This window comes from Pinus tabuliformis, chromosome 6 (genome assembly GCF_031772625.1).
Source record: "Pinus tabuliformis cultivar Carrire ecotype Pingquan chromosome 6, CPIR1, whole genome shotgun sequence".
NCBI lineage: Eukaryota > Viridiplantae > Streptophyta > Pinopsida > Pinales > Pinaceae > Pinus > Pinus tabuliformis.
Window position 1 is genome coordinate 1987285301 of NC_142292.1, and position 12734 is coordinate 1987298034.

Here is a 12734-nt window from a genome sequence, read left to right on the forward strand (position 1 = left end):
CTAGTTTGGAATATGATGTAAGAAAAAAATGGAATGGTATTAGCCTAGCCCCTAGCTACTAGTTTGGAATATGATGTAAGAAAAAAATGGAATGGTATTAGCCTAGCCCCTAAAGGATGTTGTTGCCTTCTAGCACCTTGTCATCCTAGCTACTAGTTTGGAATATGATGTAAGAAAAAAATGGAAAATTAGCCTACCTGCCAATATTAGCCCCTAAAAATGGTGTTGCCTTCTAGCACCTTATCATCCTAGCTACTAGATTACAATGAATGGCCCTTCAATTTATAAAGATGCCTTTCCAATATCCAAGTATTCTGAATTAAATCTCATTTTTTCTTGTTAATTGCCTAAATTCATCAATGTCGGGAAGATTCTTTGATATATAGTGATTTAGGTCTCAATCTCTAAAAATGCAGAACTTGCATTACCATTTTAAACCAGTGGCTTAAAAATGGAGTTCAAATTTGGAAAGATGGATACTAAATGGAATGCCTTAAAAGTGGAGTTTAGCTTTTACTTCTTCAAGGATGGATGTATCCTAAGTGGAATGCTACTTTGACCATTTTCAAAGCAAAAATAGTGTCTTTGCACTTCATGATTCTAATGAATCCAGTCTTTGCACTAATAGTGATTTGTGCTTAAAATCATGTACGAAGTACAGAAGTTTTAGTATAGTGCTTAAAATCATGTACGAAGTACAGAAGTTTTAGTGAGTTGTGCTTACCATTTTAAACCAGTGGCTTAAAAATGGAGTTCAAATTTGGAAAGATGGATACTAAATGGAATGCCTTAAAAGTGGAGTTTAGCTTTTACTTCTTCAAGGATGTATCCTAAGTGGAATGCTACTTTGACCATTTTCAAAGCAAAAATAGTGTCTTTGCACTTCATGATTCTAATGAATCCAGTCTTTGCACTAATAGTGATTTGTGCTTAAAATCATGTACGAAGTACAGAAGTTTTAGTATAGTGCTTAAAATCATGTACGAAGTACAGAAGTTTTAGTGAGTTGTGCTTAAAATCATGCATTCTAGCTACCACTAGAGTAGTTACTAGGAAATTGCTTTCATTCCTATAAAGATGGTTTTTTCCAATATCCATCTCAAGTATCGTGAAGTAAAGCTCATTTTTTCTTGTTAATTGCCTAGATTCATGAATGTCGGGGAGATTCTTTGATATATAGTAATTTAGGTCTTAATATCTGAAAATGCAGACCATTTTAAACCAGTGGCTTAGAAGCGGAGTTCAAATTTGGAAAGATGGATACTAAATGGAGTGCCTTAGAAGTGGAGTTTACTTCTTCAAGGATGTATCCTAAATGGAATGCTACTTTGACCATTTTCAAAGCAAAAATAGTGTCTTTGCACTTCCTGATTCTAATGAATCTTGTCTTTGCACTAATAGTGATTTGTGCTTAAAATCAGGTACAAATTACAGAAGTTTTAGTGAGTTGCGCTTAAAATCATGTACAAAGTAGATTTCCCCCCATTTTTTAGTTCGTTTCTTTCTATAAGATGCCTATGGTTTTGTCTTACTCAATGTTATTGAATATGTCTTCTTTTCGGAGAAAAAAAGCAAGATTTGATTATATTAAGATAATATATCTGTGTGAGATGTACATAAATGTGGCATTTGAAGCTACGGTTTGGTCTATGATAAAGAGAAATGATCAGAAAACAGATAGTCCAGAAAAAGAAATCATAAGGCAGATTGACCTGTGATTTAATAAAGACTGTAAAGCATATATGCATCACATCTTGGATCAGAATTATCAAAATACAAAAAACAGATAACTGTTGGATAGCTATGCTGAAATTGATTCAAATAGCGCAATGATGCGGAGGAAAATATTGGAAAAGGGAGCTTTTGAATCCTGGAAGATATTGTGGTTCCTCCAGATCCAGGCGCACCATATCATGATGATGAAAAGGAAGCTCATTGGCTTTTGTTGGGAGCTCCACTAGGCAAAAGCTGCATGAATAGAGTCAAAGATAACATGTGGAAAACCAAAATAATTTGCTAAATCATACCAGATAAGCTGTGTAGATCTGCATTGGACAAACATATGTAGATTTGTTTCTTCGTCAGATTCGCACATCCTGCATCCGCTGGGACCTTGCCATTACCTTTGTGAAAAGACAGTCGTATTGAATATTCTAGGTGTTGCCTCTGTTATAGCTTGTTCAAATCTTGTACATTGTAAAAAGACACATTCATATAGATCAGGAGTTATGTCAAACAACCTTTTTAGTGTAGTGGATACCATTACAACATTCTTTATTTTTCGCATCTACCACTACACAATCCTTATCAGCTATATCTTGAATTAGAGTCGATAAAATCTGTTTTCAGCCCTATTTCTCCTAAAACACATGATCTCGCACTTCTTTGAAATGATGTTTATATCTTCCTATCCAAGTGAATCAAGGCAGCCAAAGTTCTATTTTTTAAGGCAAATCCACGATGCTTAATTTCATTAAAAGAGAGGGAGTGCTCAGAAATGGCTCAAACTCATTCATTACGATGCTTGGAAATGGTATGTGAAAAAGGAAGGATATGGACAAAAAGTTGCATAGATTTGTTTAACCCCGGATCTTCTAAAGAGAGTTTTACCCTTAAGTTTTTCCAAGAGGTTAAGATGATCTATAGGATTACCTGGTTTTAGTCCAGCGGGCATTCAAATTTCATATTCACATAATTTTTAAAGTTAAGTAATTCATTAGTGGGCATTCAAATTTCATTTTCAAATAATTTTTAAAGTTAAGTAACTCATTTCTTTTGAAGTTTTGGGTATAAGCAATGCATTAGTCATTTAAAATTATGGATACAAACAATGTATTAGGTTCAAAATGAATTTCTATAATCGAGAATTTTTTTCTATTAAAACTGTGTTGGATTAGGTACAATTGCATATTCACATATCCATTTAAATGAATTTCTATAATCGAGAATTTTTTTCTATTAGAACTGTGTTGGATTAGGTACAAGTGCATATTCACATATCCATTAAAGTTATGACATGATGTTTTTCATCAAATTTATGGGGCTATATGATGGTAATGGAACTGGATTTGTATTACATCTATGCTAGTGTTTTGACACTAATAAATTGTGGTTTTATTTTCAATCTAAATATTTAAGATTAAGTTGCATTTTTTTATTGTTTTATTCTCTTATTGATTTAGGTTTCTTTGATCCATATCAAATTTTTGAAGAGTTCTTCGGCGAAAATCACATAAAGATACTTTTGTCGACGCCTTTCGAACCAACTAGTGTGATTCATCATTAGGACAAGTTGAATGAACAGATCTGGTTTTGCATATTAAATAGATAGGGCGGAATATCCAATGACCCAATTTTCTAGACAAGGTAACAACTAAAATGACAACAGCTAGATTTGACCGGGAAACGGCTAGTTTGATTTTGATAATGGCTAGTTTTATTCTCATATTGAAAATTTTTATATTTGAAGGGATCTTTAAAAAATTGTTATTTAAAAAGATATGAAGTTAAGGTGAATTCTTGCTCTTATGGAATTGCCCCCACCCCAACCCCCAACATGTCCCCCTCTTATGAGGGGTTATCTAATAGGAACAATGGTTTTCGAGGGGGCTGCATTCTTATAATAACTTACTACTTATTTAGAATCCCCCTTCCACCTAGTATCCCGTTCCCCCCAACATGCATCACTATTATGGGGGGTTGGTGGGGTGATTCTCTAAATTGCACCCCCCATCTCCTTTGTAAACCCACCCCATAGCTCCTCACTTGCAACATTTTTTTTTTTTGGTGGTTTTATTTTGTATTAGTAGAATTAGTAGACTTACTACATGTCACTGAGGAGGTTTGTGGTCAAGTTGGAGGGATTGCCCACAAGCACCCTAGGCGCATTAACAAAGTTTTGAACTTGGGTAAGGCCCCATTGTTGTTCAACAAACACTTTTTTTGGTTGGGAATGTCCATCTTTCCTCTCAACATTATGATGGGGGTGAGAGAGGGGAAGGAGATTATGCCGATGATTCCTAGGAATTGTTGGTCCCTCGTTACATCCCCCAAACCATGCCCTTCATAACCCCCTCCCCCTAAATTACACATCCCATCCTGTCTATGTGCTCCCTCCCAACAATATGATCGGGGCGGGGGGGTGGAGAGGAGGAGATCTCAGAATTGTCCACTTTCGACCCCCTTATTAACTACTCTCCCAACAAGCACTATTATTGTGGGGTCTGGTGGAAGGTGTGGGGTATTGATTTGTGGAATCACTTCTTTCCCATTCCCCCTCCCAACATATGTTCTGCTTATGGGTTATTTATTATTATGGTTATAAAGCTAGACTTGTTTAAAATAATTTCAAGATTATTCTTCACGATGATTTTAATCTATTATTTGATAATTGGATTGATAGGTGTCTGAACTCTCTTTCCATTTCCATTAACAGGTCATTCTCTAGGGTTATCCTTGGTATCTCCTACTATTTATAGTCGTAGAAAAATAACTACGCAAAATTATAAGGGATTATAAAATAAGAGGAAGTCTAAAATATAACTATTGATGGTATTGATCACTCACTTTATTCTTTGCAGAGGATTGAATCCAAGGGATTATAAAGTAGGAACACTTAAAAAAACTTAACTATTGATGTATGGTATGGATCACTCACTTTATTCTTTGTAGATGTAATCTTATTTGGTGTAGGTTTAGAATAAAGGTAAAGTATATAAAAAGATGTTTGTGTTTATTTGGGGTTAATCTTTAATGGTCTTCTATCACTAAGATATATATATATATATTTTTTAAGTTAAATCATTAGAGAAATGCCTTTCATTTTAAATCAAATGATTTTACAAAGACATAAAATGCTTATGATTTGTGTTGAAGATAAACTATTATAGGTATAGAGTTTGGTTTCGGTTATATCGAAAATTGGAAAATAGAATCACAAATTACAACGATTAATCGTTATCATTAGGAGGTTACTTAATGTTAGTGAAATCATTATTTGAGGTAATGAGGTAGTCTTCTTCTATTGGTATTTAGTGGTCTATGTTCTAGTTGGTATTTTAGAAAACATAGAGAAAGGTGTTTTCCACTCCTATAGATAGAGGGGAAAGCAAAAGAAATTTCATTGGTAAAATATCATTGCTTGCAAAGCTTAAAGATTTTTTAGGTTGGGGATTAAAGAATATTCAAGTTTGAGTAATATTTAGTTACAAAGAGTCTTTCAATGCTTATTAGTCAACAAGGGTTGTGGCGAGTGTTGGGCTATTTAATTGTTGTTCAATAAACCCTTTACTAGTCAATACGGTTCTTAAGCTTATGAGTTGTAAACACAATATGTACAGGGGTGAGATGAAGTATAAGTTACCCTAGTCACTTTCAAAGCAAATAAACCATTTTATTATATATTCAAATTGAAGGACACTGCTTCAAAGAAGACTAAGACAATCTTACTCATTCACATAATTGATATTGAGTACAACCAGGATTCAAGAGCTTTTTATATCATGTCACAAATTACTTAACTTGTAGATCAACTTGGTCTTATTTTTTAATGTTTTTTTAACAAGAATGAGTAGAGGGTTTTATTATCTGCCCCTAGGTGCAAAAAAAAAAAAAAAAAAGGTTCGAGAATTCCTTACATTTACACCATCTTCAGAGGATGTTCTACTGAGAAATTGACTAATATTCTAGGATACAAATCCCAGTATCTTCCATAGTTTCTACAACTAAGACCTTCCTCGTGATTACAATAGTAAATTCTTACAAATTAAAAACATAATTATATGCAGAAACAATACATTGACTTATTTGGGAGACTTTGCAACAAGGAGTCTACACGAAGTTGGGATCTTGAAGCGAAATTGATGCTTCATGTTCCCATTTTTCCTTATGGGATTTCCGGCCTCTTGTGAGAAGCGGTTTTGCTGCATTTGAGAAGAGTGATTGTCCAACATTTCCCCTTGTGCTTGACTTAGTGTGAGTTGCTTTGATTATCATAGATTTTTTGTAAAACGTTGGAGTAGATTTACTCATCTCCACATGCTCACAATCTGACATGTTTAATTTTATTCTCCCCCAACGCTGCTAAGTTTCCTTGATCCTCCTTTGGGGTTTCATCCAGAGGAGTAATTTCGTCTTGTTCTAGATCTTGAAGAGCCTCAAAAGAATTTTTGCTGAGGGAAGGTTCAGGAACTTTTTCGATAGATTTCTTTGGAGTTGCAACCTTGTTCTTTTGATTCTTCCTTTGCTTTTAAACTGGTTGAAAATTTCCCTTATTAGATATGGGGGTATGGGCTTGATCTTCTTTAAAGATAAGGGCTTGGACTTGCTCATCCTTTTTTTCATGAGGGCAGTTTTTGGCAAAATGCCCATGAGAATGTCATATGATGCATTTGAAGGGAATCTGCTGATAGTCCAATTCCTGAATATGACTCCATTCCCCTAAATTTATTTTTAGGGCCTCTAGTAAACCTTCAGAGAGATTTACTTCGACACAAATGCAAGCATAAGAGAATTGGCCTCCTTTTGGTGTTGTTTTGTCTAGATAGTGGCCCAGCTTGTTTCCAATCTCTTTTAGTGCATCAAGTCCCCAAAGATGGAGAGGGAGGTGAGGCAGCCGAATTCACACTGGCACAAAAGTAATTTTAGAATTTGGATTGAAATCCAGAGTCCATAGGGAGATAAAGAGGCGTCCAGTTCCCACAAAATGCAACCATGATTTGAAAATTAGATCTCTTTCCAGTTTATTCACAAATAGACTGCAAAAAAAGTTACCTGACCTTGAAGCTTCAACAACTTTTGGATTTGGCCATAAGCCCATAAACTTGCCAACCAATGTTTTTTTTAAGAGGGATAAGGCTCTCTTGCATGGATATGACAGAAAGAGTTCCACATCTAGAATCTCAACGATTTTCTTCACAAATTTTTGTGGGGGAGAAGAAGGTCCCCACGGTTTTTGTGTGTTGGAAATAACACTGAGAGCGGGGGCGGGGTGAATCAGTATTAACAAGTCAATAATATTTCATTTCACAATCATATTTGTATACGCTACTTCAGTTAATGAAACTTGCGTATATACGTAACTGTAGTTAAGGTTTCTAGCATATACCCTACAGATTTATAATTTAGTTAATTCATCAGATGTTGATCTTTAATCTGTGCATAAAAACCATATAAACTGTATTCAGGTACAGTAAAAACAGAGCAGACAATCACACACAAGAACACAAGATATAAGGTGGAAACCCAATGTGGGTGAAAACCACCTCCTGCAATTCGCCTCTATATTCTTTTAATAAGAAACTTCTTTTTACAATATTTCTGTACTGGTGCAGTCTTATACCAATACGCAGGTTTCTACCTGTAGAAGGCTACAACCTTCTCTCGTTCTCCAGCTTCTCCTGGAAGGGAGCTACAACCCCCTAGCTCTTGTACTAGCTGATGTACTAGTACGTAGGTGCTGACCTACAAAAGGCTACAACCTTCTCTTTTCTTCCAAGGACCACATTTCATAATTTTTCAGACTGGATCCATCAATAACATCAATCAAACATCAAAATATATCTGCATCAATCAATCTCCTTTGTACCAACCAAAACTGAATCAAATAATCACTTCTTTGAATGTTGTAACCAAAATACAGTAACAATAACCAGAACCCAACCCAGAACCCAGAACACTGCAACAACAATCAGAAGTAGCTAAAACATATTTTATGAGGTGTACGCTACTTCAATGTGACGAACCTGTGTGCATATGCACTTGTATCAAGGCAAACCTACGTATACGCACTTTTGAAATGTTGAACCAGCGTGTATACACACCTTTGCTATAATGAACCTGCGTACAGATATGTAAAAGATGATTTAACCTTTACAACTATTCAGACATCAATTATACCCAGATCATCAGATTTACAGATTACGACATGCGCTATTTATAAAAGATCAAAACCACACAAAGATACTTCTCTTCAAGCTTTAAGATCTTGGCCCATCAATAGAACTTATCCTTCATCAAGTGCTCAGGTTCATCCTTGATTAAGATCCAACTATGCACCATAACCCAAAGACCTGTATTCTAGATCTTATTCTTCATTAGATATAAAATACTTGAGTGACTTTGTCTAATGATCTTCTCCTCCTTTTATAGTCTTAGGTGTTACTCAATATCATGGTCCAAAACCACTTAGAAGCAATACTTTGGACCAAATACCTGGGGTCAACGCTTCAGACAAGATACCTTGGACCAAAACTAATTTTCCAACATGTACGCGCCTTTCTTTGCATGAAAGTGCGTATTTACGGCGTACGTGCCTTTCTTTCTGCTAACCCGCGTGTACACGCGACTTGGACAATAGGGAACCTGCGTATACCTCTCTTTCTTCATTCTGTGAGCCTAAACTGTGATCTGTCATTTGTGTGAGTTGCCATCAAGGACAACACTTGAGTCATAGTGCCAAATCTGTGTCATAATGCCAACAATCTCCTCCTTTGGACTTGATGGCAACCCCAAGTCACTCTCCCCTTTTGTCATCAAGGGCAAAGGGTTATGCTCCCCCTGAGTACATGTTGAATTCTCTAATATGCTGAAGTGTGTTGTCCATGCTCCCCCTGACTGTAAGCAAGGTCTGCAAAAATATGTTCTACAAGAAGAACATGACTCTATACATCATAAATGACCATCCTATCACTAAAGACTCATACATACATCCATCTCCCAACCAAGTGGGGATATACCAACTGAAGGAACAAAAGGAGTTACCATTGATGCAGCTGCTACTGGAGACCCAGAAAGATCATGTATCATAACCAACCATCCTTTCCGTACCCTTATATCTCTCTCCTGACTACTACTGTAGGAGCTTAACCAGCCCCTATTACTTGAGTCACATTGGATCGATCTGTGACAGATAAAAAGGTGTAATCAAAATCAAAAGAAATCAACAAATACAAAAACAGTCTCTAAACCCCTGCTAATAAAACAGAACAAGAACATGCAACCATCCACAGAAACATCTACATACAAAGGAAAAACAAAAAACAGACAACAATCCCTTCATACAATCCAAAACATGACAATCTCTTTCCACAACAGAAACGCACTCTCATGGTACAAAACCTTAAAATCTGCTAAAGCAGTTCAACTTTCAAATTTCAAATTTCAAACAAACCACCTCCAATATCCTCCACAAATTTTACATAAAAAAACATATAAGACATCACCAGGTTTGCTACGGTGGTTAGCTCTTAGAATTTAATCTAAACTTCAGGACAGTCTGACATTAAATATCATAATGGGCACTCTCAACAACCCATTTCCTTAAAATCTGCTAAAGCAACTAAAATTTCAAATTTCAAACAAACCACCTACAATAGCCTACACAAATTAAAAAAAAAAAGGACAACATCACCGGGCTTTGCTATGGTGGTTAGCTCTTAGAATTCAATCTAAACTGCAGGACAGTCTGACATTAATTTTGATAGCATATATACAAATTTTGCATGGGTTTTGATAATGGGTACTCTAAACACCCCATAACCCACAATCTACGCCAGAAGACAGCGAACATTCCACCTGATCCACTCATTTATTCAAATTTTAAATTTATGGTTTGATTGGGAGTGGACCACTAGATTTATAGATCAGAAAAGTCACTGGAAATGGGGGCATTTGAGTGTCTAGTATAAGGGCTCGGTTAGATGGTGAAGTGGGAGTGCTTCATATCCCTCTCAAGGTTCACATCCGAGTCAATGTCATCCCTCATGCGCTGTCTTGCTCAAGAAAGCAGGCTGCTTCGAGTGGTTAAGACTAGTTGCATGTTTGGATGACTTTGGAAGAATAAGATACCCACCTAGGTGAAGAATTTCTAAGCCATCTACAATCAATTGGAATATTGTCAGATTGGGAAAATGCACACTTGCCACACATTGATACCAATAATAATAGAAAGTCAATTGTAATATTGCCAAACTGGGAAAGGTGCTCTTGGCACATATTGATGGCAACAATAATAGAAAGCATATTGTGATAACAAATAAGGGATTTAAATTTCACACTAGCGTCCTTTTTCATTCAATTCAAAAGGAAATCCTGTATACCAATCTCTAGCTACATACAAAGGAAAAACAAAAAACAAACAACAATCCCTTCATACGATCCAAAACATGACAAACTATTTCGACAACAGAAACACACTCTAATGATACAAATCCTTAAAATCTGCTAAAGCAGTTCAAACTTCAAATTTCAAACAAACTCAAATTTCAAACAAACCACGCACAATAACCTCCACAAATTTTTATGTAAAGCAGTTCAAATTTCAAACAAACCACCTACAATAGCCTTCACAGATTTTACATAAATAATATATAAGACATCACCGGGGTTTGCTATGGTGGTTAGCTTTTAGAATTTAATCTTAACTGCAGGATAGGTTGACATTAAATATGATAGCATATATAGAAATTTCGCATGGGGTTTGATAATGGGCACTCTAAACACCCCATTTCTTTAAAATCTGCTAAATAAATTCAAATTTCTAAGTTCAAACAAACAACCTACAATAGCATACACAAATTTTACATTAAAAAAAAATATAGCAAAATAACAAACAGAAAAAAGACACCACCGATTTTGTTATGGTGCTTAGCTCTTAAAATATAATCTAAACTGCAGGACAGTCTGACATTAAATATGATAGCATGGATACCAATTTTGCATGGAGTTTTATAATGGGCACTCTAAACACCCCATTATCTGCAATCTATGCCAGAAGACAGCCAACATTCAACCTGATCCAGTAGTTTATTCAAATTTTAAAGTTATGGGTTGATTGGGAGAGGACCACCTAATTTATAGATTAGAAAATTCACTGGAAATGGGGACATTTGTGTGTCTAATATAAGGGCTTGGTTAGAGATGTTGAAGTGGGAATGCTTCATATCCCTGTCATCCGAGTCAATGTCATCCCTCATGGGCTATCTTGCTCAAGTAAGCAGGCTGCTTCAAGTGGTTAAGACCAGTTGCATGTTTGGGTGACTTTGGCAGAATAAGATACCCACCTAGGTGAAGAATTTCTAAGCCATCTATATTCAATTGAAATATTTCCAGAATTGGGAAAATGCACACTTGCCACACAATGACACAATGATAACAATAGACAGTCATTTGTAATATTGCCAAACTGGTCAGGCACGCTTGCCACACATTAATGGTTGATAATAGAAAGCATATTGTGAAAACAAATAAGGGATTTAAATTTCACGGTAGCGTCATTTTTCATTCAATTCAAAAGAAAATCCTGTATACCAAGCTCTAGAGATTCTGCACAATGTAGTTGAGAGTAAATAATGCGTAGCTAAGAATCAGAGCACCAACAGTGATCTAGAATTCCTGTCGCGGCTAAACTTGCAGCTGAAAATTGGTTGCCGAATATTGCCCTGAATCCGCAAGACCTGCGGACTGCACTCGAGCTCGCCGTCAAACTGGAAAACAAACCTTGGGTCAGGCTCTGCCTGGACGTTCAAGTGAAGCTGAGGTCCCGCTTTCGAATCTCCGGCTGAGCTTTTCCCAATAGACACCCACCCGTTGTGGAACACGACCAGCCTCTCGTGGGCTCCCTCCAAGTCCAAAGGAACCGAGAATTTACCCAGCACCTTTCCCAAGTTCATACCGCAGTTCGAACCCTGCCGGCCTGTGTAAACCGTAATGTCGAGCTGCGGATTCGAAACCCCGAGGCAAGAATAATTCTTGGAAAGCTTCACTAGCTCCGAATGCTCCAGATGAAAACTCGCCACCAAGTTTTGGACATCAGGGGCAGGAGCGTCGACAGAAATGAGAGGAACCGCCGCTATCTGGACTGGGAATTTATCAAATTTGATCTCGCAAAAGCAAGGAAATCTTGAAGAATGAATACCTGGGGATTCTCAGCGCCAAACCTCCCACCAAGACCTTCACGAACGGGCACGGTTCCATTTGTAACAAAAAATAATACTCTCACAGCGTCATCAGATCGAATCCTGCTGAACACACATGGTCTCGAGGCTTCACGGAATCGACTCTCGTAGAGATCTAACCCCCACATATATACGCGCCGGAATAGTTTTCAGGTCGACCTATCGGAGTGACCAGAGATTTGGTTGTCACAGGCTGGAGATGGCGAGAACCGAGAGAAGAGCGAACTAAGTGTCAAGGGTTTGTTAGAAAATTAAGACAACGATTCTATATGCGGAATAACTGAAAGAATCGTTGTAAAACTTAATGCCCAGGGATACGAGTTACCTCCAGCCATTAGTGATGTTTTGATGCAGGCCACAGTCCACTTGCTTCTTCTTCAGCACTCCAGCTTTTGTCCAAGTAAAAGGAAAAGAACATAAAAAATTTCTGAAGGCACTTCCAAGCTCTGCTATCTCAGCTAGATGGTGTAAAACTGAAGGGGATTGAGATGCAAGCTTGGGGACCAAACAGATGAATTTATAGCTAAGCTTCCATCAAGCTTCTGATAGCTATGTGTCAGATGTCCCACAGATCAAGGCAGAGAACTCCAGATGGGAGTAATGGACCACTTCAGTAGCTCCTAACAATAAATTTATTAGCTGCAGTTGATTTCCTTAACTTAAGGAAACTACTGCAGTTGGTTTCCATAAGTTAAGGAAAGACTGCAGTTTAAATTCCATAATTTTAGGTAGCAATTTTGCATAAACTAATGGAGCTTAACATTCTCCCACTTGGTCCAT

General features: G+C 36.8%; 1 protein-coding gene across 1 annotated transcript; it reads right to left on the bottom strand.

Annotated features, from left to right (window-relative positions):
* Nucleotides 1-8688: 8688 nt before the first annotated feature.
* Nucleotides 8689-11924, bottom strand: LOC149267190 (uncharacterized; the record flags this gene model as incomplete). The annotated part of the gene is made up of 2 exons (XM_089410454.1): nt 8689-8899; nt 11377-11924. Coding segments are annotated over 2 exons (759 nt in total), but the record flags the coding sequence as incomplete, so codon positions are not given.
* Between the last annotated feature and the right edge of the window lie 810 nt (nt 11925-12734).